The following is a 25,940-nucleotide window of genomic DNA, read 5'->3' on the forward strand; positions in this document are numbered from 1 at the left end:
TACCTGCATTTTTTTTTTTTAAAGGTTTCTAATATTGATCAGAAGGTAAAAGATATAATGCTGGTTCAGGTGTATAATATAGAATGAAATTATATTATTATGACCCATTTAGATTTTTAAGTTAATGGAAATACTGGTTAACTGATTTATTTTTTTTTTTTCATGTAGGGTAATGAAAATCGCCACAAAGTGTCGACACTGATATGTTTTGAAATGTGCATACAAAATTTTAGGGTATTTACATATATGCATTTGGCAGATGCATTTATCAGAAGAATCTCATGCTGCATCACAGGCATACATTTTTATCATTTCATGCATGTCCAGTTTGCTGGCAATTTATTTATTTTGAATGTGCGATAAGTATTAAAAACAAAGTTCCCAGGTTAAGTATAATAATACAAGGGCTAGTGAGGACAAATTTTCCATGATGGTTTTTGAAGACGCAAAGACGGCTATTGTTGAAGGACCACAAGGGGGTGCTGCATGACAGGAACTTTATTCTCTTCATACGCAACAAGCCAAAGCACTGAAAACCAATCCTGTGTAGCAAACGATGGAAAATATAAAAATGAAAATATTTCTGACGAAAGCATTCTGATTTATTTCTACATTAAAACTACAGTAAGATCGAATCCTCCCACATTGTCATAACATTTCGTTTTACAGTAATGCACAACATAAACTTAATACATACAAAATAAATCCTGCAAAACATGTTGATGAAACAATAGTAAAAGGAAACAATTTTAAAAAGGGATTCACAGACCTCGGGCTAAAAAAAAAAATCTAACAAATCCAGAGATTTCAAACAATAAAAAGTACAGATGAATCGCATACATACTACACTTCAATATACAGCATATATAACCTGAATGAAAAAATCTAAAAATAAACGTAGAGGGGTGTTTGATTAGGTTAACACAAACTCAACAATATCACTATCACACAATACAGTCACAAAATCAATAATCTTCAACAGCATCAGTGAATTTAAATGAAGGACACTAATAACAGTCTTTGGTTATGAAAGCGTCCCTTCACATATTACATTGGCAAGATGGCTTTGGTTGAACTCCGATGCAGAATCAACAACACTGTTCAAAATAAACCAATACAGTATATATGAGTGCACATGGTATGGTGTTCCAAAGCAACATGGACCCATCATAAATTCCCTTTTTGATTTAAAACGACAACAAAAGACAAAACCACTTCTGATGCTAAACAGAGCACCATGTCAATCAAAAACAACATTTCAGGATCTTGACTGTTTCTGTATGAATTACAAATGTCCATTATGACAGAGCGTGATGCATAGACGAGCTTCCCTTTGGTCCACTGTCACCCACAAGGCTTTGTGTCAAACATTCAGACCAGCTCTCAATCTTAAATCACGGCCAACTGCCAAAAACTAACCGTTAGGCTAATATCAAACAAAGTTACTTCAAACAAAATGATTTGTTTTCAATATATCTGGTTGAATTAACCTTTATATCAGTGGATATAAAAATAGTAAATAATGAATCTAAGCTCTAGAATCACAGTCTAATATTAACACAGTGATCATGGCGAGTGCATAAGGCATACAGGGAGATTTCAGAGTTGACGTCATCTCCCAAACCATTACTACACTTCAGTATCTAGTAACCTGAAACCCTGTATCTCATTCTGCATAAAATGGCAACAGTTGCATGTGTTCCATTTTTCACCCAATAATATGACACTAATTTGCATACGTCCAGTTTTGAAAAGAAGATGGCGATGTTACAGCACTTAACAGGCAGTCAGACACGTACCGAGCAAGCTGCATTGTTGGTGTGACATTTCCCAGCATGCTACATGGCTCTTATCCAAATTTTGAAGGCAAGTTAATACCTCATGGAGCCACAAAATAAGTGTTCATGCATTTTCCTCAAGCTTAAGTCAATGACGTACCTAGTAACTGTTATTTGCTCCCTCAATGTCATGCAAATATCATTGTAACTGATTCTGTAATTCAGTTTAAATGGATCTTTTCTCCGTTAACATTTCCATGTTTTAAAGTGATGCCATCTGTAAACCTCATTCAAAAAAAAGAAGCTAGAACTATCAAAACCTAGTTTTAGCTTCATACTCTCATCAGACCTTAAACTCTAAAATATGTGTAATACGCTTTGCAAGAAATAAACATCCTCTCTTATATCTCTATAAAACATATGGCTGAGTGTGAATGCAATGATAATACTTATTTAAACCGCAGGCACATCTCTAAAAACCCAAATCCAGTTAACGACAATGCCACAGGCTTATTCTTCCTCCTCTTCCTCCTCCTCCTCATCATCATCCTCATCGTGGCAGTGAGTGATCTCCTGTGGTGTCAGGGGGAAGAGGTGTGGAGGATTGATCTCGCTTATGGAGCGGGTCAGCTGGTGTCTCTTGCACTCACGGTCTCTGAAGTCGATGGAGTGACGGTTGCGTGTGGCCATGGGCGACTCTGTGTCGTTGATGTCCACGTGAGTGTGTTCCACGGTGGACTCATGAGGCATCTAAATGCAAACCACAGATAAAACAGGTTACTGAAGTACCCTGTCTTTTATGACCAATGTATCAACTGTAGACAGTGCGTTTGTTGAGTTTACCAGGACGTGGGCGGCTCTGAACAGGTAGCTGAAAGGGTAGTACAGGAGATTGATGAAGGACGCAGCGTATAGGTCAGCATAACGCATCACTTGAGAGGCAAAGAGAGTCTGACGAGAACCGCTGCGGAACAGACTTCCCATCATTCCATAGCACATGTCCATGTCATGGGTCACTTTCTGAGAAAATCAGAAATACAGAAACAGCACGAAACTGAGTTTGAATTAAGTGATGGGAATTATTCTTTCCTTCAGGACTATAATGTGTGCATTACACTGATCAAAAGTAAAGACATTTAAAATGTTACAAAAGATTTCCATTTCAAATAAATGCTTTTTTCTTTTTTCTTTTTTACTTTATCAACAAAGAGTCCTGAAAAAATAAATGTAGACTGGAGTAATGATGCTGAAAATTCAGCTTTGCATCACATGAATAAATAACATTTTACAATATATTAAAATAAAAAAGTTATTTCAAAATTTAATACAATTTCATTATATTACTGTTTTAACGCATTTTTATTTTTAAACAAATAAATGCAGCCTTGATGAACATGAGACTTTTAAAAAAAAAATCTTAATCTCAAGCCCAAACTTTTGAATGGTAGTGTAATTACATCTGTTGATTATTTTTTACAATTAATCAGGTAAAAAAAAAAAATGTATGTCACCAAATATTAAAATATCATTAGTGTCATTAAATATAGGACTGAAATAAAATAAGGTACATTTTAAACGTAAATTTGGCATCCAAAAATAAATATTCCATCAAAATAAATATTTTAAAATATCGTAATTATGTTACGTGCTCTGTTTGGTTGATACACATGCTCTACAAAGTAAGTATCTGAAGTTTAACTGTCTTGTTGCCGAGATGCGCCTTTTTTAAAAATGGAAATAACCATGTGAATTTCTCCCGTGCTGTTTTGGCCAACTTTCATGCACTTTTCCCACCAATTTAAAATGTGGAAAACATAAAAAAAAAAAAATATTCCACAGTAACATGACATCACTGACAAGATTCTCATTACACAGTGCACTACTTTCCTATTTATCAAGAAATATACCTTAATCCTCCTCTGAAGAGAGCTGATATCAGGTCTCTCATTGCTGCTGCTGTCCAAATGCCTGTGGAAAGAAAGAAAGGATGGAGAAAAATGATGTGGGGTGAGAACAGTGTCGAACGAGTTCAAGTAATAGAAGACGTGAACCATCAGTCTTAAAAAAAAAAAGGAATGTGCGCCCCTTTATCTGCACGTGAAATTGGCTGCAGACAGCAGGACGTGTCCTTCTCCGGGTAAGCGAGTGCATGACTGAGAGCACGCACGGGCACTGGATGGTGGCGGTGCAAACATCTGAGCAAGAGTTCCCGGATGATACCTACTTATAGAGCTCTGCCAAGAAAATGTCCAGACTCTGTAGTTCCTCAAACAGCACTGCAAAAAAAAGCAAACACAGTGAACTGTCCTCATCTGCTCCCATGCCCATAAAACTGAACTTAATGTGTGTCTGCAGGCTGCATGGACCACTGCTATTTTAGTATCAGTAAGATTTATTTTTTAATATATATTAAATTTGAAAAAAATTCTGTTTTCATTCTAAATTTAGTTAAAGGAATAGTTCACCCAAAAATTTACATTTGCTGACAATTTACAAGATGTAGAATAATTAGATGGATTCCTGTGGATTATTGTGATATTTTTTCAGCTGTTTGTTTTTTTATTCTGACGGCACCCATTCACTGCAGAGGAGCCATTGATGAGAAAGTAATGTAATGCTAAATTTATCCAAATCTTTTCCAATGAAGAAACAAACTACATCTTGGAAGGCCTGAGGGTGAGTACATTTTCAACAAATTTTCATTTTTGGGTGAACTATTCCTTAAAAATCCGTGTATCATTCGATCATTCGTTTTTTGATTTAATATTTAAAGTAGAAAAATGAGAAAACGGCTCCTTTTTTGTTTTTTCGTTTTCTTCCAAAAAACGAGAAACGAGAATTCAGCTTAAGTTTTAATTTTTCGTTCATGGGTGGAAAAATGAATAAACAGCTTGAATATTCGATTTCTACATGTGGGCGGGAATTAAACGCCCCTTTCTGCTGATTGGTCAGCCGCAGATCAAACCGTGCCTTCATCCTATATAGTTTTTTATTCATTGTTATTTCAGTTTTAGTTAAACTAAATGAAAATGAGAAATGTAGTTTTGGCAACTAGCTGAATTCAAATTTAAATATTTAATTTATTTATTATTTCAGTAAACATTTATTTTATTTCAAGAAGTGAACATGCTTTTTATGGTTTTAGTTAACTGTAATAACCCTGTCACAGACTCACTGCTCTTGTCGGTCCACACGTGCAGCTCCTGAGCCAGCTCAGGAATCACCAGGAACGTTCTCCAGCCCTGACGCTTCTTAGACTTCAGGATGTCTCCAAAGATGTGGTCACCGATGTACAAGATGTCCTTTCCTTTTGCTCCTAGTAGGTCACAAACTATGTCTGAGGAACCTGGGAAGAATAAAGCATATTCATTCAGGCATTTTAGACTAGAATAAAAAAAAAAAATCAGTCAATAAAATATGCAAAACGACATCCATTTTTATCTTACCACCAGAATACACTATGCCATGCTGCAAGGGACCTGTATATGTTCCGATCTTCAGTCTCCCAGTAGACTACAGAACAGAAATATTGCTGAATCAATGAGTTTGTCACAGGAAGCTACTCATGTGAGTCTAGCGGATCTTACCGTGTCCACCTGTCTCAGGACTGTGCCCTCCCCGAAGAACACTGGCTTCCTGGCATCCACCACAATAACGTCAAAGTAGGACTGCCAGGGCCGATGAGGCGTACCAGCCTATAATAAAGAAATAATAGATTCAGTCTGTCACTGTCTTTGTGTATGCGATAAAACTGCAATAAAATGAGTTCTTATATGGCCCCTGAGACTCCCTGTCTTTCTGTTCATATCCCCTTTCTCAACATCTGTTGTTAGAACACTTTTTAATGAAAACTGTGATATTATACAGACACATCATAACTGGCAAATAAATCCTCAGGGTGTTCTTTTACACAGTGCAGCTCGCTGGTTCATGTTTTCTACACAAATTATATGTGAAATGTGTACTGTCTTTTGTCATTAGACATTTTCATTGAGGATCTGAGACAAATAAAAACCACTAAGTACCACTGGTATGCTAGTGAACAACAATAGGGAAGATCACTTACTTTTGGACCATGTGGAAAATCAAACAAGTATGTCATGATTTTCTGAAAGAGAAAAGGAGAGGAAATTACACTTTACATTTGCTTCTAATGAAAATTCAACAGATTTTGTTAGACCTTAAATAGTCAATGTCCGATGATTATGGACTTGGTCTGTGCCATTTCTTCTAGAATAACTCACATCTGTGTACTTGTAGTCACTGTTGGTAACAAGGAACACTTTGTCAACTTCGTTCATTCGGCTTAGAAGCAACGGTAATTTGGCCTAGAAGAAGATGACAAAAGTTATGGAAATACACAAAAAAACGAATTATGTCTGTAAAATTCATTATGAATAAACATACAAAGTGAAATAAGGTAACAAAAATGCTGGTCAGCAAGAAGCTGTTCGATAATCTGGTTTACTTACATCCTTCACCACATATTTCTCCATATTTTCAACCGTTTTCTCTTTTAGTGAGCCCTGAAATGTCACACAGAAGTAGTTATCCATAGTATGAAATTTATACTAAATCCAAAAAGGGTGTTTCTTAAAAAAAAAAATAAAAAAAAAAAACATTATTTTAGCACTTAAAAATAGCATTTACCTTGAAATGGACCCAATCCACAGCATCTCTGACATCCTGAAACATGCTCTTGAAGGACATGAAAAGATCTCCATCTTTAAAGCCCGTCTCACAACTGTGGAGGCAAAAATTAAAAGGTCATATAAAATGCCAGAGTAGCTACAGAAGCGTTAAAATGAGGGCACAAAAACAAACCTTGTATATCTGGAGCAACTAGTGAAGAAGTCAACCAGGCAGGCAAAGAGGTATGTCTCTAATAAAGCGCAAAAACAAACTATGTTAACTTAAACATGGACTATAGATTCTACGTATATATTCTTTAGGTTTTTGATATTAGCTGATAGAAGATTTTAACCTGGGAGGTTGAAAAGTGTGTTGAGGATGTAGAATCGCTCTGTATCTCCACGCTGAATGAACTTATTTGGGTACAGTTCTCTTATCTCTGGACTAAAAAAATACAATAAAAAAAAAAACATTTGCTTGAGGTGTGACTAACCCCGTAACATCTAGATCAAATCAAAAGTGACACTATTTACTTCTTAATGCACCATTCCTGTCTTACTGTTAATGATTCACCAGTGCATGTTCTTCCAAACAGTTTTTTTAATTAACTTTTTGCTTTACTAGGTTAAAAAAAACCTACAAATTAAGCTTTTAAGGGAGAGGAATAAACACACAAACAAAGTGAGCACTAGCCAGGGCATCAGTTGCTCTTAAATTACGAGTGTAGACTCACCCACGCAGGAAGTTAAAACCATGAGCGCACACAAGGATGTTTCCATACGCATCTACTTTCAGCAGGTTTCCATACATTGTATCAAACACCAAGCCTCTGAAAGATGTTCAAAACTTGCGTGAATCAAAATATGTAGTCAAAATACAGTTAGAAAAGGCATGTTAGAAAATGATCTTTCAAATCACCTTGTGGGAAAAGCAGGGTCATAGACAAAGTTTAGCAGCTCTTGTGGGTAACCAATGGAAACCAGTCTTTCCACAGTCAGATCAAAGCCAAGAGATTCATACTCTGGAGACTTATACACTATTAACAGAGAAGAAAACACAGTCAAGGATATCTGATATAATGCATGAATGTGGGGAAAACATGGTGATGAAAATGTTATCATATACACTACCGTTCAAAAATTTAGGCTCTGTAAGAATGTTTTTGAAAGAATTCTCTTTTTTATATATATAATACTTTTATATAATATTTTTTTATATAATACAGTTTTTATGTTGAGAGCAGAACCTTACATTACAGAAAAAGAGAGAGAGAAAAAAAGGTATAACAAAGGTTGCCATACATTACATATAAACCTTTAGTCATCTCGCCAGTACATTATATCAGTAAACATTTACATACACTTACAAATGCAATCATCTAAACCACAAAGGAACTTGATAACCATTTCCTCCATTTGTTTTCAAAGATTTACATTTGCAGCTAAAGTATAGGCTATATGTGAGTCTTTTAATTTATCTAACCTCTGTTACTATTTGGAAACAGTCTTCTCTTGTAGGTGGGTATCGCCTTTTTACTTGTTGCCAGTAAAACTTTTAATAAATATTTGTCATCTTTTCCAACCTCATCTGGAATATCTCCCAAATATAAAACATGAAATGATTTTGGTATATGTAGAGTGAAAATACTATTAATAGTAGGCCATACAACCTCCCAAAAACTATTCACCTTTAGACATTGCCAAAATAGATGTGTTTGATGGGCTTTTTCTAACCCACAGTTCCTCCAGCATGGGTGAGAGGTTCTCGTTTCTAATTCCTTTCTAATTCCTTAATTCTTGGTGTGATAAAAAAGCGAGTCAGATTTTTCCAACAAAACTCACACCACATTCTTGAGCTTGTTGAGGTATGTGGGATAGTACATATTTTATTCCATTGATTGGGTCACAAGGAAATGCTAACCTCTTTTCCCCATTTTGATCTTATATATTCTATTGAATGATTCCTCGAATTAACCCCCTCAAGGAGCCTAATAAACCAGAGCTGCACTGATTTAATTTTTTTAGAAGCAAAAAGGTTTAAGTGAACAGGACCTGTATAGGCACAAGACACTGTATTATTATGTTGCAAGAAACCCATTGGACCTCAAAACAAAATTAGCCAGATCAGCTGAATTAACATTTCCACAAAGATATGACAGACCTCTGCTTGAAAGAGAGGAAGGAAATGTCAACATTGCTAAAACTGAGTTGACCTCATGATCATAGTAAACTAAATGCAGTCAAAATTGTTGTGCACTCTTTACTTTTCTCTGCTGTAATATTCGCCACGGTAAGCAAATTCACTGCTCTGCAATTAGAGGGAGTTACACAGCACATGCACATTGATCAAGCAGTCTAAGCAGCTCATATTTGGTGTTAATATTAGGCTGTGTGCTGGCAGTAGAACTTCAAACCTTTTCCTGTGAACATTAGCACTTGTTTATCATCACAGATCCATAAACAGGAAAATGACCCATCAAAAGGACCACATTTTATATCATGGATGTCAATGCACCCATTCATCTTGTTTACAGCTTTAAGCGCAAGAAAATCATGTGCCTGACATGAGCCAGCTGAAGACAGGGGTGCTATTTACAGAGCCATGACACCACCAAATACATGAGACCAAGGATTACCTTACAGTACCATGCTATGGTGTTACCATTTCGCGATGCTTTACAATTCTTTTGAACTTCCTTCATAAATGACTGCAAAACAAGGCACCATGCGGGCCTCATCTGTTTCAGAGGCAGCTCATAGAGAGAGTAGTACTTCATCTTACCTGCTAGAGTGTAGTCCATATCAAAGCCAAAGCATTTTATCTTCTCCATTGCCAAACTTCTATTGACAAAAACTCTGCAGAGATAAAAACAGAGGCAATTTAAGACAAATGTCATTGATATTTAATATGCTCTCAGTCGCAAACTGTGTTAAATTCAGCAGACTGTATTATTCCATTGCCTTCAGCACAATCCATGAGCTGTTCAGCTCTATGGGAGTTTATGTTAATGTAGATAATGAGTTACATTGACGTATTGTGACCTGTGAAAGCAATAATTCAGAATTAATACATTTGGTTAAATGATATCTATTACTATTTCGGCCAACAGCAGCAAAGTATGAGGTGGAGCAAATGGCACGGTAAAATTCCTTGATTTCCAGTTAAATTAAGTTTTTCGGCAGAATGGTAAATAAAATAAAATCTAAAAAAAAATCATAGTCTGCTGAACACATCTGTTTTACAAACCAGAAAAACATAATTTTCTGATGAAAATAACACCACTCATCTCTATGAAATTAACTGATACATGAAAAATAACAGCGCTATATGAAACGTTATGATTGATCATAATTATTATTAACCAACCAAAATGCACCCTTAAATACAAATACTTGCATTTGGACACCTTTGAGACTTTTAATTGTCAGTTAAGGGATAAAAAAGTAAAAACCTTGCTATATTAGAGTTAGTATTTTTAAGTTAAATTTATACATCTGTTATTGTATTTCACATTATTTAAAATTGTGCTATGGTCAGTTATTTTCCAAATGATGTTAAAACAATTATTTTCTTTTAATTCACCTGATGCTGGTACATCTTTATCCATCTATACGTTTGCAGTGAAACACTAAAAATGTAGCTGAATTTACACTAGGAACAAATGAGCTGTTAAATGATGCGTTAAGAGCATGAAGGAAGGAGATATAGCTAGGAGAAGGGAGAATGAAGGAATGATCTCACAGATTCAAATCCCATCACAGGTCTTCCTATGGACACCTACATACGGTCACAGCACAGTGCAAAAGCATTGATGGTTTTGTTCATCTTGTATTTTTAGTGCTGTGCTGTGATGAGCACATGGGAGAAAAAAACATCAATTACAAAACAGATGATCAGTCAGCACTGCAGGTCAACAACAAAACTTTGGCATACCTCATAGAAGGATGACAGTGGGCCAGTTCCTGTGGTAAGCTTTGTAATAAAGGAATACATGGACTATATATTACATCAGTACACATCAACTAATGCCACTACATGAAGAACTGTGTCTAGTAAACTTTTCAGGACATTTCAGGTCTTCTTGTCATTGGATTTACTTTTTGATTTTTTTTTTATATGGCATACCTCATAGAAGGATGACAGTGGGCCAGTTCCTGTTGTAAGCTTTGTAATAAAGGAATAAATGGACTATATATTACATCAGTACACATCAACTAATGCCACTACATGAAGAACTGTGTCTAGTAAACTTTTCAGGACATTTCAGGTCTTCTTGTCATTGGATTTACTTTTTGATTTTTTTTTTATATTGCACTGTGACTGCCATGATGGTTTTTCTGCAGAAAACTATGACAAGTCAACAAATTTACAGCATAGTCTGCATGTAAATAAGGATTGCTCTTATGAAATGACTGTTTGCCATGACAAACACAGCATTTTAGGAATTTGCAAGTATTATGCTGACAGGCCAAATTAACCTGCCAAAAGGCATGAGTAAATATAGCATATTAAACATTGGATATGAGTATCATAATGTGCAGATACACTATTACAATGATCATTTAAAAGGTAATTTTTTTATTTAATAATAGAAAATATTCCAAAGTTGGGCACAGTGAGAAAACAATTAATTATTTTGATTGAGCAAAAAGCTTACAATACACAACCTTTGCTTAAATCACATGCAAGCTGACATTTTCAGCAATGAAGTTGACCGATTTTGACAGACAAACAGACGTATAAACAGGTGCATCCACAGAACAACATGATGGCATGGCAAAAGTAAACATGCTACACGCCATATTTAATTTTAAATAAAAAAAGATAATTACAAGTCTACAATTCCTTTTGGAGTCTTAAAGTTATTTTTTCTATGTCCTCAAAAGCATTGTGCACATAAAATGTAAATATCTCAATGAGAATATGTCTTCATTATTGACCATAATCTTAATTGGAGTAGAGACCAGGTCATTTAAAGTAATTGTCTCCAACTGTTGCTACTAGATATATATATATATATATATACCAAGTAGGCATTTACATGTTTCGGTTTGTTTAAATGTAGGTTATTTAACAATTAATTTGTTTTCACGTTACCAAGAGAGTACATGATTTGATTTAACCAAATTAATGGCAATGGCCTTCAAAGCTGAAAGCATTAGTGAAATGTATTAATACCTCTGTTGCACCTCTCTTCTGTACTTCTTCACGGATGAACCGTCCATGTTGGCAGGAAGGTCTGCATAATTCTGGAGCCGATCACTCCAAGAGGTTGTCATCTTTAACCAGTATAGGTCTGAGAAAGAAAGCAAAAACTTAAAAGAGATTTTTTTTTTTTTTATGCAGCACAGGCAGATGGCAGAACACAGTGAATTTGAATATACACAGCACTAGTTTAGTATCTCAGAGGTTAAATTTCCACCACATTTAATTGTTGCACAATAGCCCTGTAGGTGATATGCAAACCTTAACAACAAAGGACCAGACACATTCAAACTATTTTAAACAGAATCTCAAAATGTTCATGATCATCACATCTATTCTAAAGCTACACTTATAATCATTTTATGTCAGTGTAACAGTATTTCCTGTATCAAAGATAAACAGCCATAACACACAACTACAGAAAGCTGCCTGAAACAATGTTTAAAGGGGTCATATGATGCGATTTCAATTTTTCCTTTCTCTTTGGACTTGTTACAAGCTCTTGGTGCATAAAGAAGATCTGTAAAGTTGCAAAGACTAAAGTCTCAAATCCAAAGAGATATTCTTTATAAAAGTTCAGAGTCAGCCATGCCTACCTAAAACGGCTCGTTCTAACACGCCCCCACATATCTACCTCACTATGTGGGAAGATTTGCATAACACCGCCCAAATGTTCACACAAAGAAAAAAGGCATAACTTTTATTCTCGCTGTAGTTTTGTTGTTTCCGCCGCCATGTCGTAAAGACGCTGTGTGCTTCGTTGTGAAAGCGAAACTACTTTGTTTGGCCTTCCAAAAGAGGACGATATCTGCTTCGTCATGCCTCCGGACGCTCCTTCATCGAAATCGCCGGCCGCACCATTCTCAAGCCCGCCCGCCTCTGCTCACTCGAACCCTCCCACCGTTCCTCACGCTAGCCCCCGGCCTCTGCTCACTGTAGGCCGCGCCAATTACAAAGTACCAGGTTTATGATACATATTTTTAGATACCCCTTAAGAAACTACTTCTCTAATTGTAACACTAAAGGACAGCTCACAGAAGCCGCACAATGTAGCCTATTTTTTATAATTTTTTTTCTCAAATACCAAAATAAATGTATTTTTCTCATTCTCTACAAGGTACCTACAAGACTATCAACGAATTACATAATGTACAAATGATCAAAAGCGATATAAAATGTACAAACATAAACATTATGCATATTATTTAAATCTTTGCCTGACGTTGTATATACAAGACAATGCATATAATATATATACACGCCGTCTTATGCATTTATTGCTAAGACACAATGGAGCTTTGAATTCAAAGCACCTGCTACTTAATTTATATAAAGACCATATTAAGTTTCCACATTATGCCTTAGAATAACTGTAAAGATGTATTAATAATATCAAGGCATACATGCGCGCATATCTTTCCTCTTGTTTATGCAGTTCAGTGATGGTAAAGTTAGCACGCCAGCTAACTAACATTCCTTTAGTTTTGATCAACCGGAAACAAATGCATAAAATGGAGGAAACTGCCTTAACGATTGTCGCTATAACGTTTATATACACAGTTATTGTGCAACAATTTAATGATATAACTACTGCTTCTTGATACGCGTTATATCTCCGCCCAGTGTCAGTAGGCTACTTACCTCACCTCCTTCAGTGACCAACAACTGCGGTTCTGCGCTATCTGCATACTGCGCATGCGCAAACCATCCAGCCACTAGATGTCCATCCAAAAACTAAGATGAGATTCAAACAGTTGATATAGTTTGTGGAAGTAATGTCAAAAAATAGATATGCATTATAAAAATGCATAATCTAATCTGAAACGATCATGAACAACTACAGTGAAAATATTCATTTCATGTCCTATTTATTTTATTTAATGTCTGTTGACAGCGACATGAATAAAATTATTGTAAAATTATGTATTTGTATTCCATCAGTGATGAACAATGGCAGTAATCTGTAGAGAAAAAACATTTTGGAAGAGAAATGTCGCCATCTATTGGTTGTCAACTTTAGACCGTGTTGCCAGATTTTTAATCACTACAAGGTTGATTTGAATTTGTATTTCATATCAGGACTCAACATACACAAATAGCAAAATATATTTTTTAAATGAAATTCATCTAACGTTTATCTAATGAAACAAATTATTTAGTTGGCCCTAGTAGAAATGAACTCAGGTGGGGGACTAAAGAAAATTTACATTTAAAAATTATGTTTGTTCATGAAAAACGATTCTAAAATGACGGGAAATGCTATGCATATTATAAGAATATTTTATATATTTGTAGGAATCCTACTGGCAAAAAAAACATCTTAAACCAGCCTACGCTTTTTGCTGGTCTTGGACGGTTCCCCAAACCTTTGTCTGTTTGCTGGTTTTAGAAGGCTTTTAGACACTTTTGAGTTGGCTAGGGTGTAAACTAAAACCAGCAAACAACTCTGGGCTGGTTTATGCTGCTTTTTTCAACAGTGTAAGGACCGTTATTTATTCATTGTTATTTATTTATTTTAAATTAATGTTTAAAAAAATATTTGGGGCACTTGTCATCTGGTCAGCCTGGCAGACCAATTGGTTTAATTATTATTAATATAGGCTATTATTTTAATATTGTAAAGGAAGTAAATTTTGTGTCTTAAAAGACTGGGCTGAAGTTTTTCTTCTTTTTTCTTTTTTTGTCCAATGCAGTCTAAAATTGCATGGATATCTAAAAACATTTAATATACCACAAAGAAATAAAGATAAAAAAAGATCTTAAATCAAGCCTAAATCGATTTAACGGTTAAATCTCGGGTCCATTCATCACTGCGCAAACCTGGACAGTTCCATCGACACATAACAGTTTACACGGCCCAAAAATCTGTCCTTTGTTTGCAAATGTCATACCATTTGAAAACAACTACTAAATGAATGTTTTAATTGGCCAGAAACGGTTTATTCTCATTTTAACTGTCACCACCAGAGGGAACATGACAGGCTGTTGAATGGGACAGTCCTCCGGGTATATAATGACAAGCACACCCATTTTAGACTCCTTTAGCTGTGACGAAGATGAGTTACGGATCAGACAACTACATGTCCTCATCCTATAGAAAGATATTTGGGGAAACCCCTCGTTTCACCGGTTCCACCTCTAGGATGAGCAATGTCTCCTCACGGAGCTCCATGTCTTCCAGCGGCTTCAGGTCCCACTCTCTCTCCCGCAGCAGTGCCTCTCCAGCGGGCTACTACAAAAGATCGGGACGGTCATCTTCCTTTTCACCGGTGCATTTCGACAGCGTGGATTTCTCTCAAACAGCTGTGTTAAACAACGAGTTTAAAATCGTCCGAACCAATGAAAAGGAACAACTGCAGGGCCTCAATGACCGTTTCGCGATGTTTATCGAGAAGGTGCGCAATCTGGAGCAGCACAATCAAGTGCTGGAGACCGAACTCGTGAGTCTGCGCCAGAGGCAGAACGAGCCGTCCAGACTCGCTGACCTCTGTCAGCGAGAGATCCGGGATCTGCGAGCCCAGGTGGACGAGTTGAACAATGAAAAATCTCACATTCTCATTGAACGAGATAATATCGACGAAGACTCGCAGAAACTTCGAGGCAAGTTTGAGGATGAGATCCGAGCGCGCGAGGAGGCAGAGCTGACGCTCAGATCCTACAAGAAAGATGTGGATGATGCCACAATGGTGCGCGTGGACCTGGAGAGAAAGGTCGAGTTCCTCTTGGACGAGATCAATTTTATGAGGAAAGTGCATGATGAAGAGGTGGCGGAGTTGACTAGTATGATCCAGGCAGCCCAGATATCTGTGGAAGTAGAGTTATCCAAGCCGGATCTGACCTCGGCCCTCAAAGAGATCCGTGGGCAGTATGAAACCCTCGCGTCTAAGAACCTTCAGTCTGCCGAGGAATGGTACAAATCAAAGTTCACCAGCCTCAATGAACAGGCCACTAGAACCAACGAGGCCATGAGAGCCGCAAGAGAGGAGATCAACGACTACAGGCGACAACTACAGTCCAGAACCATTGAAATCGAAACCTTGCGAGGCACAAATGAGTCACTTGAACGACAGATCCGCGAGATGGAAGATGCACACAATGCCGAGGTCGCAGATTATCAGGTAGAAACATAAAATTGACATATCATTTTGGAGTTAAGCATGTATGTATGAAAATATAACTCAATTTAATAATACAAATAAAAATATTTATTTAAAGGAAAAGAGAGAAAAAAGTTCCATGTCTATCTATCTATTTATCTATCTATCTATCTATCTATCTGTCTGTCTGTCTGTCTGTCTGTATATCTGTATCTAGGTAGACATATTTTATTTAAACAATAATTTATTATTCTTGAGAAATCCCCCTTCAGGTTTTTTGTTTTTTTACTTATTTTACATTTATATTATATATTATGTATTTGCATTTATTTTGTATTTATATTAATATATAAAGGAAAGCATGTTTTATGTGCTCTGGCTGGTTTTCACCATTTTTAATCAACTTTTTGCCTTCATTAGTTATTTTTAATAGTCCTGCAGCATGACACAGAAGTGTTTAAAAGTATAAATATTTAATGTAATTACCCAATTATATTAGGAGCTCATGAACAAATGTAAATTGAATAATTAGAAGAACTGTGAATTATACCACAGGACAAGACTGAAACTGCTTGAATGGCATGTCAAGTAGCCGGGTGCTCTGTCCATGGTGCTGAACTAATCGCGCATGAGAGGTGGCTGAGGTTAATTCCACTAAGAAGAGTCTCTTGATAAAGAGGATTTTGCAAGGGAGGTTTCTGCAAGGTCATGTTCACTTGGTGAAAGAAACCCCATGATAACCTCAGTTTATGTTTATATTGATGTGTTAGAACTGCTTGATGAGTTAGATGCTTTACAAATGTGAACGTTAAGCACGCTGCCATATAAAGTATCCAGATCACTTTGGCTTGTTTTTCCCAGACATGATCTATGACCTTTCATCTTTTGAGAGTGAAAGAAGTGCCAGTGTGAATCAGATTAGCGTCTTTGAACTCTGTACTGAGACAGCCAGTCAATGCCAAGAGATAAAGGTTCACATCAGCTTTTATAAGAAGGATCTAATTTTGGTGAGCTAAATTAATTAACGGTCATGTGAATGTGAAAAGTGCAAGCTGGTTTCAATGTATTGCATTTCTTTATAAGAATATTTTTGTAATTTTATGATGGCCATTACAGAATATTTTTGTGCTAAGGCTAATATTGATACATATATTTTTAAATCCCATTAACCAGGAAACAATTGGGCAGCTGGACCTTGATCTTAGAAATACTAAGAGTGAAATGGCCCGTCACCTCCGGGAGTATCAGGATCTTCTGAACGTCAAGATGGCATTAGACATTGAAATTGCAGCATACAGGTAAAGCACCAATGATTCCACTTTAATTGCACATGAAATAACTAATGCAACGAGAATGAAAATTAATAAGAACTAACCAGTCGTCATTGATGTCCTCATAGAAAGCTATTGGAGGGTGAAGAAACCCACTTCAGTTCTGGGGTGACTTTCTCCAGCACACCCAGCATCACTTCTGGGTATCAGAGCCGCTCCGCTTTCACCTCAACCCGCAATCCTAAAAAAGAGAAAGAAGAAGAGGGACATGGCAAATCCAAGGCAGGAGCCAAGCTGGAGGAGAACCCGGAGGAAACCGCTGTGATTAAGAAGGCAGAAAAGAGCGATACTGTTGATGTTAACTCTAACTAGAATGTTACGGTTATTAAACCTATACTTCTCCAGCTATTTTCCCAGCAGTCTTTTGAGAGTTTGGCACAGTAATCACTGCTAGCTAAAAACTGCCACTTGTTGTTTATAGTAATTGGTAACACGTTTAATATATTGCAATGGTGATATAATGTTTCAAATACCATATCTACAATATACTGGTTTAATACTCCGGAACTTAGGCCTCAGATATGTCCTGTTTCTTAATTGTAGATTCAGAGAGTATTTTAGTCCTGTTGATGGTGTTAGGAGTATAAATATGAACTTCAATATTAAGGGATGACTAAGATATAGCCAGCATTACCACTGATCCAACGATTATGGATAAATGTACAATTATTTATGAAAGGTTTGTTGGAAAGCACTATATTACGAATAAGGGACCAAACCACTTAACTAACTGTTACACATGTATATGCCTTAACCACAATAAAGTCAATAATTGAAATGTTATGTTTTTGTTTTTATTCATAAATCACTCTCAACATCACTAATCTTATCTGTCTCATATCAATAAACGTGCATTACATTTAATGTTATTACACTGCTCTTAATTGCTGTTTATTTTTAAAACTCCTCAAAGAGTCGAGATTTAGCACATTAAATAGGTAATGTTTCTTTTACTTGCAACTCATTTAATTTAGCCGTAGTGGTTTGATGATTCTTTATGGTTTGAGCCTTTATAAACAATGTTCTGTTTAGAGCTACAATACCGTGTTTGTGGTTGGTAAGATTTTGAATGCCTTTGAAAGACGTTTCTTATACTCATCAAGGCTGAATTTATTTGATAAATTCAGATATTGTGAAATATTACAATTTAAAATAATTATGTTCTAGTTTAATATATTTAAAAGAGTAATTTATTCCGGTGATGGCAATGCAAAATGTTCACTCGAGTCTTCAGTGTCACATGATCCTTAAGAAATCATTCTAATCTGTTGTGGTGATAAAATAACATTTATTATTATTATTGAAAACAGTTGTGCTGCCTTACATTTTTGTGGAATCTGTGGAATACAGGTGCATCTCAATAAATTAGAATGTCATGGAAAAGTTCATTTATTTCAGTAATTCAACTCAAATTGTGAAACTCGTGTATTAAATAAATTAAATGCACACAGACTGAAGTAGTTTAAGTCTTTGGTTCTTTTAATTGTGATGATTTTGGCTCACATTTAACAAAAACCCACCAATTCACTATCTCAACAAATTAGAATACTTCATAATGTTTCACATAAACATTTTTAGTGAATTGTTGGCCTTCTGGAAAGTATGTTCATTTACCAGGTTTTGATCATTAAAACAAAATAACAGCATTTATTTGAAATGGAAATATTTTGTAACATTATAAATGTCTTTAATGTCACTTTTGATCAATTCAATGGATCTTTGTTGAAAAAAAAAATTTTCTTTCAGAAAAATCTTACTGGCCCCAAACTTTTAAAAATGAGTGCACATGTAATCATCTAAATTGCATTAACTACTCTGTTCAATGGCAGAAAGACGACCTCCTATTTAAAGGCTTATGGATTCTGTCTCTCTCCACAAAAAACAAAGGGAGAATTTAGCTATGATTGATTATATCTTGCCACTCCACTCAGAAAAAGGCTCCTGCTTTGTGTTGTTCCGAAAGACTGTCAATCACTGAAAAGTATGGGAGATGCCCCTTTAAGAGTCACTGTCTTTTTTTCGAAAAAGGTCAGTAAATTTCCTTTATAATCACCAAGACAGCACTTGATTAAAAAAAAAAATAAAAAGTAAGGTAAAAACAGCCAGAGATATATTAAATCAGATACATCAGTGGTTAGTTATATTCCCACTTGTAGAATGTTAAAAAGCAACATCAAATCAACTCAAACTAGATGGGCTTAGATTTGAACAAGCTTGTACCTGCAATCCTACACTCTCATAAACAATATCTGAACCTTAAGACAAGCGAAATCATACAGGGGGTTTAAGGCGGTTCCCTTGGAAACCATTTTCAACAGTCCCTGTGGGTTAGTAAGCATTATCTCTCTCCCCCTTACACTGAGCCTCAGACTCTCCAGAGTTTTTGTGATAATGGCTTTCACAAAGAATCCCATACAGGTGACTAGACTCTATTACATATGAGGTGAAATATGCTTCCTAACATTTAGGCTAATCTAATATTTTTTGTGTAAATAAGAGTGTCTCAATTTGAAATCAGCAGCACACAAACAGAAAATCAGTGTGTCATAAAATATTTCCCAAAACTAAAAAGATGACTAAATGAAAAGGGATGCATAGTATTTATATGAAATTATGTGTATCTGGCCATGTGCATTTTAACATCTTGTTGTAAAGCTGTTTTAAAAAATGAAGACGACTTCAATTACAATATTGCAAAAGATGAAAAAAAAAAATATTTGAAAGATCTTTCCCCCCAAAGGCCTTGTAATAACACAATATGACTCAAACAATACATAAAGATTTCAATCTAAAATGAACAAAGACAACCAGAAACATTTAAACACCCCTAAAAGAGTTGAGGAGAGAAAGACAGTAAACCAAACAAACATCTTCATTGCTGTTCAGAATTAAATACTTAACAATTTGGGTACTGCCCAGGTACTTAAGTGAATTATTTCTTTCAAAGTACTGATTTAATTTTTGTCAGCTTAACTTGAGGCACAACAAAACCAAGCAATAAAACAATATGTCAAACAATATATTCTCAGAGACAAGGTGTAAAATAATTACTTACTCTGTGTTTTTATTAGCAAATGTATAAAAGAGCATTCACAGAACCCTCACCGCTGTGGAAATTGTAACCAAAAATCAGTCATCCAAACAAACAAACAAACACTCAGTATATTTTGGAAATAGCTCATTAGCTCTGTTTCTTAATGCATTTACTCAAAGAATGCTGCCATATTCTTAATCTTTTTGAGCAGAAGGCAACCAGGAAGACGAAGGATCACTGCATAGGATAACTGTTATATGATTAAATTCAGTTTAGCCCTTGAAATAAAACCACTGTACAATGTAAATTTCACAGTAGTTGGTCTTTCTGTGTCTTTCCTCTTTACTGAGCAGGTAGAACGAGTCCGAAATGCAGAACCAGCATGCCATCCTAAAAAGGGAAAATAAGAAATGTGGGTATTAAGAAATACAGCATTTACATTACTGTTTAAAAGTTCTGGGTCAGCAAGAATAAAATAAAAAAAAAATAATACTTTAATTCAGCAAGAACTCATTCAATTGACAAAAAGTAAAAGTAAAGAATTTTACATTGTCAGTGATGATTTCTATTTCAAATAAATGTTGTTTTTTTGGAACTTTATATTCAAAGAATCCTGAAAAAATTGATCAGTTTCCACAAAAACATTAAGCAGCACAACTGTTTTCAACACTGATAATAATAAGAAATGTTTCTTGAGCAGCAAATCAGCCTATTAGGAAGGATCATGTGACATTAAAGATTGGAGTAATGACTGCTGAAAATAACAATGAAATTACATTTTGATGTCAGATTAACCACAATGGATTATCACAGATGTCATTCGAAAAATAGCGATAGCGGTCACATACAACACATAGAACAAAGCAAGAGACTTTAAAGAGACCTGTTTGTCTTTTTTACTTTAAAATGCTATTTTTAAGAGACAGCAGCACTTGAAGCTGCTAAGGCTCTAATGTAATGCTGTGTGAAGGGCGAGACAGGAATTGTGTTAAGGCGCCTGTTTTTCACACTTATTAACAGCTTACATGAGGCTCATTCTCTCTAAAAACATCTCAATGATACTGAACAATCCTTAAAGGGGTCATATGATGCGATTTCAAGTTTTCCTTTCTCTTTGGAGTGTTACAAGCTGATTGTGCATAGATAAGATCCCTAAAGCATCATATGACCCCTTTAAAAAGATAGTTCTCCCATTTTTTGTCCCAAAAATTTGTCATTTACTCAATCTCAAGTAGTTCCAAACCTGCATGAGCTTTTTTCTTCTGTTGAACATAAAAAGGTATTTTGAACAGCTGCTGGCTGACTTCCAAAGTAAGGTTAAAAAAAAAATAAATGTATGGAAGTCAATGGGGAACAGAAACCGTTTGGTTACCCACATTCTTTAAAATACCTTCTTTTGTGTTACTCATACAGGTTTGGAACTACGTGACGGTGAGTTAATGAAGATAGAATTGTCATTTTTGGATGAATTGTCCTTTTAAGCAATTATTTGTGCCTCTAGCAGTTTTTTTTTTTTTGCAAAAAAATATAATAGACAAAATAACATAAAAAGGTGAAAGGTACATTATATCAGACACCCACCTGCAATGCATTTTTTCCCATGGTGTTACAAACTTCTCTCAAAGACTGGCATTGCTCAAGAAGATGGTCTCCACACACAACATCAACCTGCCAAATGAAGTAGAATGTAAATGTTCATGTAACTTTTCTTTTTCTATCTGTCATATCATCAATACCAATGCTTTTAGCCTGATCACTTTGGGAAAGTAATAGCACTCCTCTCCTCAAAACACTGCATGTTTTGAAGAATCGTTCCTGACCATAGCACAATGCCAATGCTGAATTCTGAGAAAAAAAAAACCTTCACAAACATATCACAAGTAAAATAAGCAATAGAAATAGGGATTCTTGCATTAGCAAACATCACTAATAAAAGTTGGATTCCAGTGGGTACAAACTTTTTAGAAGACTTTTTCACAGTGACCCTAAAATGCCAGATGGAAATACACTTTAAGCCTCCATATGCATATACAATACAGCCTCAGTGTATTCCCAAAATGATTAGACAATTTTTAGAGTCTAGTATGTGGAGCAGGGCACAGCGGGCTATCCTGGAGCCAGGCACACAAACCCTCGTGCCTCCTCTTTCACCTCTATCCCAGTAGATGTCCCTGGCACTATGAGGTGTTCCTCACCGAGCCAGATCAGTCTTAGCTAATCAACACTGAGTGACTGGACGCCAGGAAAAACCCTTAAGTCAGTAATCCAGATATGACTGTTAGCCTCACAACATGCAAGCAGCCATTACTAACTGCTTGCATGTGACTATAGATCACAATACTGCAATTAATGTTAATTACACAAACGAAAAAGCAAAATTGTGAAGCTTATAATTTTATAATAGCATATTAATTCTGATTAAAAGTGAGCTGTCATGGCAACAAAATTGTAAAATTAATTTTACACAGTAAAATACATTAATAAAACATAATACAATAAGCATTTTTTACACTAATATCATGTCAGCATTACAGATTGGCACCATTCATTCACTTCCATTGTATGTGCCTCACAGTAATCAAGACAGGAGGGAGAAGTGGAAATCAACATTATTTATCAACATTATGCCACAAATGCTGTCAGTCGAGCTAAACTTGAATTGAACCCAGAATATATCTTTAAAATGCCCCAAATCACATGTATACATACATACTATGAACAATTAACAATGAAAATAATGTAAATATGTAAGTATATTTCTGTGAATCTGTGAATGTGTGTGTAAAAGTTTAATGTTACACTTTATTTTAAGGTGTCCTTGTTACAGTGTAATTACACAATTAAGTACTGGTAATATTAATTACTACTAACATATACCTATTATAGGGTTAAGATTAGGATTAGAGTTTGGTTTAGGGTTAGATGCTTGTAATTATGCAAACTTACCTTTAATTACTATAGTAAGTACATGCAACATATAGTATGTAACGAGGACACTGTAAAATAAACAGTGTCCAGTTACCAGTTAAAAATATGGCTCTCAAATTGGAGAAGTCCGTGTCAGTCAGCAGAAGTGACAGCTGAAATATATATACAGTATATATATACTGTATATAAACAGCACTAGATTTTCTTTTCAAACATAATCTGTTATTCACAACCACAGACAGTAATTTCTATGCTCGACTGAGCTGTGGTTCTTTTCAAGGACTCAAACCCTTATTAAGAATTGGGATTAAGGGGAAACTAATTAAACCGCAATGTGGCAGGATTGTGAAGTATGACAGAGTCACTGAAACGTTGAGAGGCAAAGGGAACATCCTAATAACATCATTTCTTTAATCACACACTTTTACATGATGACCGCATTGTGGAAACCTAAAGAGGACGAGCGATTTTGCTGAATTTAGTCCACTAAGGAGTGAAAAAAGAACAATTCTGCATCAAATGACTCAGCATATCTTTGCTCTGATGTGAAGGGTGGCGTCGGATTCATTCTGCCCGTCCTGTCAGTATGAATTATTGAGTGGCTGACACAGCTGGGGGGTGCTGTGCTCACCCCACATTTCTTTCCCACCTCTGACATTGCTGACCATCTGAGGCAGGATTTATGCGTCTGGTTTAATGAAAACAAGCTGTTTAAGACCAAGACCTAACCCTGATACAGAGTGTGGTTTATGATTCAAAATACACTGCGGGTGATATTAAAGATAAAGGGGGGGAAAAAATCTGTATTTCACCTTGCAGTTTTGACTCAGTTCCATCTTCCTCCTGATAAAAAGCTCCACATGACGGACAGTGGCTTCCCCTGACACACGCACATACTTCCTCTCAAGGGGCTTGAGGGTGAAAATATAATCAGGATATTAAAAAAGGAAAATCAGCCAGGCCTACAGCACAATTTCAGCTCAATTCTACACAATGATTAAAGTGTTTATATTAAGCATAAATAATACTGCAATGTGTTTCCTTAATATAAAGTACATTATTTTTTGTGAGTACACAAATAAACAAAGTACAAAAATATCAATATTGCAATACTGACAAAATATGAATATTACCTTATAGTTCTCAATACCCTCTTCAACTCTGTAAATCAAAGATATGTAAAAATAAAGATTAGATGAAACATTTACAGATTACATATTTTGTGTAATAAATCAAATAATTTATAAATAATAGGCGGGCTTTTACAATTGTGCAAAATCAGAGCACATGGCAAGTGGTTCTCAGGAGGGGCTTTGAATACTGTGTTGGACAATGGGAGGCCTTTCAATGAAAAACGTTGAAAATCACTGCTTTAAAGAGTCTTTTGATTTTTGACTGTTTAGCTCCATCTAGTGATGATACACAAAATAACCTGTCTGGCATTCAGAAAACTTAAATTCAACATAAAATCTAAATTTACCCTATTTACTTAATGCATGTTGCGGGCCTTTCTGAATGATTCATGGTGCGTGTTATTGCAAAAATGAAACCTGTCTTTGCTCTTTTTTTTTTTTTTATATCAAAAGTCATTACATTTACATAAAGTCAGCTGAAAGCTCTAGAAACTGAATGACATCAGTGATATACGCAGAATCACAAATGAACATTACTGACCCCACAAACTCCAACATCAGAGACACATCTAGCTCTGAGGGAATGGTAAAAACAGACTGAGGCAGCATGTCTTTCTTCTGTCTCTGAGGCGGCTTCACTGGGTATGTAGCTGGAGACGCCACTGGGGGGGAAAAAGAAAGAAAAAAGACTGCATCATAAGCACAATAGAATAATATTTCTCAGCATCACCTATGTACTAAAACGTATATATATTCAAAGAATAAACTTCAGTGGAATGATTGCATGAACAAACCTGGCTTAGGAACGTCAAGCCCTCTCTGTTTATAAAATGCATATATTCGCGACCTTTCATCTGAAGAAGAAAAAACACAACATATTGTGTGTTGTTTATGTTTCTCACATATATTTCAAATGACAGAATGGGACAACAAAAGTGTAACAAGAAAGAGTTCAACATAAACTCACTAACCTTCTTCCAAATATGGCACCATCTTGAAAACAATGTCTTGTAATTGTCTGTCAGGTCTAATAGAGAAAAAGGGATGAAATTTGACTCCCATGCTAAAACATGACCAGTAATTAAACACTAAAGCATACAAGAATCCCTAAAGACCCCGGGACATATGTGAGGCTGTTATTGCTAGGCAGCAGTAATTAGACACAAGGGATGGTCTCGAACATAACAGCTAGACTAAATCTCTAGTGACAGACCAAAAGCAGTAAACAACACTACGCCCTATACGCCCAGTTTGCTAAAGTTGAAATTGACAAAAACAGTATTAATAAAAAAAAAAGACTTAAATAAAACTAAAGTTACCTGATACTGTACATTGGCTGTGTCTGGTGCACAACAATGGAGCAGTTAGGACACCTGTTGCTGTAGAAAAAGTGCTTGACAATGCAGCTCTTACAAACTGTGAAAGGGGAAATAAACAGGCATGATTCAAAACACTGTAAAGATCACAGATTATATGAAAATATGAAAAGAAAAATTCGATTTATACCACTACACCGGTGGGAAATACAGACTTACAAGTGTGAAGACACTCTGTGATGGTGGTGGCATCAATGAAAAATCCATTGCAGAGGGCACAGCGAATATAGGCATAAAAATCCCTAAGAGGCAAAGAGCGCTTTAAACAAAACAAACATTAATTAAACATTAAACAAACATTAAATTAAAATAAATAAATTTTAAAACATACAATTTATATATATATATATATTTACATTTATATATATATATATATATATATATATACACACACACACACACACACACACATACATACATGTGTGT

The 25,940-nt window shown here is 35.6% G+C and overlaps 3 protein-coding genes across 6 annotated transcripts in view; 1 reads left to right on the top strand and 2 right to left on the bottom strand.

Annotated features, from left to right (window-relative positions):
- Positions 1 to 480: 480 nt before the first annotated feature.
- On the bottom strand, positions 481 to 13,315 carry LOC107673949 (cytosolic purine 5'-nucleotidase-like). 2 transcript variants are annotated; one of them, XM_016467797.1, is made up of 19 exons: positions 13,257 to 13,315; positions 11,589 to 11,706; positions 10,344 to 10,382; positions 9,192 to 9,265; positions 7,329 to 7,446; positions 7,144 to 7,239; positions 6,763 to 6,854; positions 6,603 to 6,660; positions 6,429 to 6,522; positions 6,251 to 6,304; positions 6,023 to 6,106; positions 5,845 to 5,886; positions 5,366 to 5,473; positions 5,225 to 5,291; positions 4,954 to 5,124; positions 4,003 to 4,054; positions 3,686 to 3,746; positions 2,622 to 2,798; positions 481 to 2,528 (listed from the first exon to the last, which is right to left on the bottom strand). In XM_016467797.1, exons 2-19 carry the CDS (start codon positions 11,687 to 11,689, stop codon positions 2,289 to 2,291), a joined length of 1,728 nt encoding a protein of 575 aa, XP_016323283.1. In that variant the 5' UTR covers positions 11,690 to 11,706; positions 13,257 to 13,315; the 3' UTR covers positions 481 to 2,288. The 2 variants fall into 2 exon arrangements, with proteins under 2 accessions (XP_016323283.1, XP_016323284.1); XM_016467798.1 differs by having other exon boundaries at positions 13,262 to 13,282.
- Positions 13,316 to 14,579: 1,264 nt separating this feature from the next.
- On the top strand, positions 14,580 to 17,796 carry LOC107673959 (alpha-internexin-like). Its single transcript, XM_016467813.1, has 3 exons — positions 14,580 to 15,733; positions 16,886 to 17,010; positions 17,112 to 17,796. The coding sequence occupies exons 1-3, from the start codon at positions 14,672 to 14,674 to the stop codon at positions 17,353 to 17,355; spliced, it is 1,431 nt and encodes a 476-aa protein (XP_016323299.1). The 5' UTR covers positions 14,580 to 14,671; the 3' UTR covers positions 17,356 to 17,796.
- Positions 17,797 to 19,975: 2,179 nt separating this feature from the next.
- LOC107673880 (polycomb group RING finger protein 6-like) overlaps positions 19,976 to 25,940 on the bottom strand; it is a 7,102-nt gene continuing 1,137 nt past the window's right edge. For 2 of the 3 annotated variants that reach the window (XM_016467689.1, XM_016467688.1), the window contains exons 3-11: positions 25,674 to 25,773; positions 25,458 to 25,554; positions 25,110 to 25,165; positions 24,933 to 24,992; positions 24,680 to 24,800; positions 24,139 to 24,166; positions 23,818 to 23,916; positions 21,659 to 21,745; positions 19,976 to 20,467 (exon numbers count right to left, since the gene is read on the bottom strand). In XM_016467689.1, coding sequence (XP_016323175.1) covers positions 20,420 to 20,467; positions 21,659 to 21,745; positions 23,818 to 23,916; positions 24,139 to 24,166; positions 24,680 to 24,800; positions 24,933 to 24,992; positions 25,110 to 25,165; positions 25,458 to 25,554; positions 25,674 to 25,773 — 696 coding nt within the window. In that variant the 3' untranslated portion in view covers positions 19,976 to 20,419. The remainder of the gene's footprint in view (positions 20,468 to 21,658; positions 21,746 to 23,817; positions 23,917 to 24,138; positions 24,167 to 24,679; positions 24,801 to 24,932; positions 24,993 to 25,109; positions 25,166 to 25,457; positions 25,555 to 25,673; positions 25,774 to 25,940) is intronic. The other variant, XM_016467690.1, reaches the window with a different exon arrangement.

This window comes from Sinocyclocheilus anshuiensis, unplaced genomic scaffold, assembly GCF_001515605.1.
Source record: "Sinocyclocheilus anshuiensis isolate Anshui unplaced genomic scaffold, SAMN03320099.WGS_v1.1 scaffold292, whole genome shotgun sequence".
NCBI lineage: Eukaryota > Metazoa > Chordata > Actinopteri > Cypriniformes > Cyprinidae > Sinocyclocheilus > Sinocyclocheilus anshuiensis.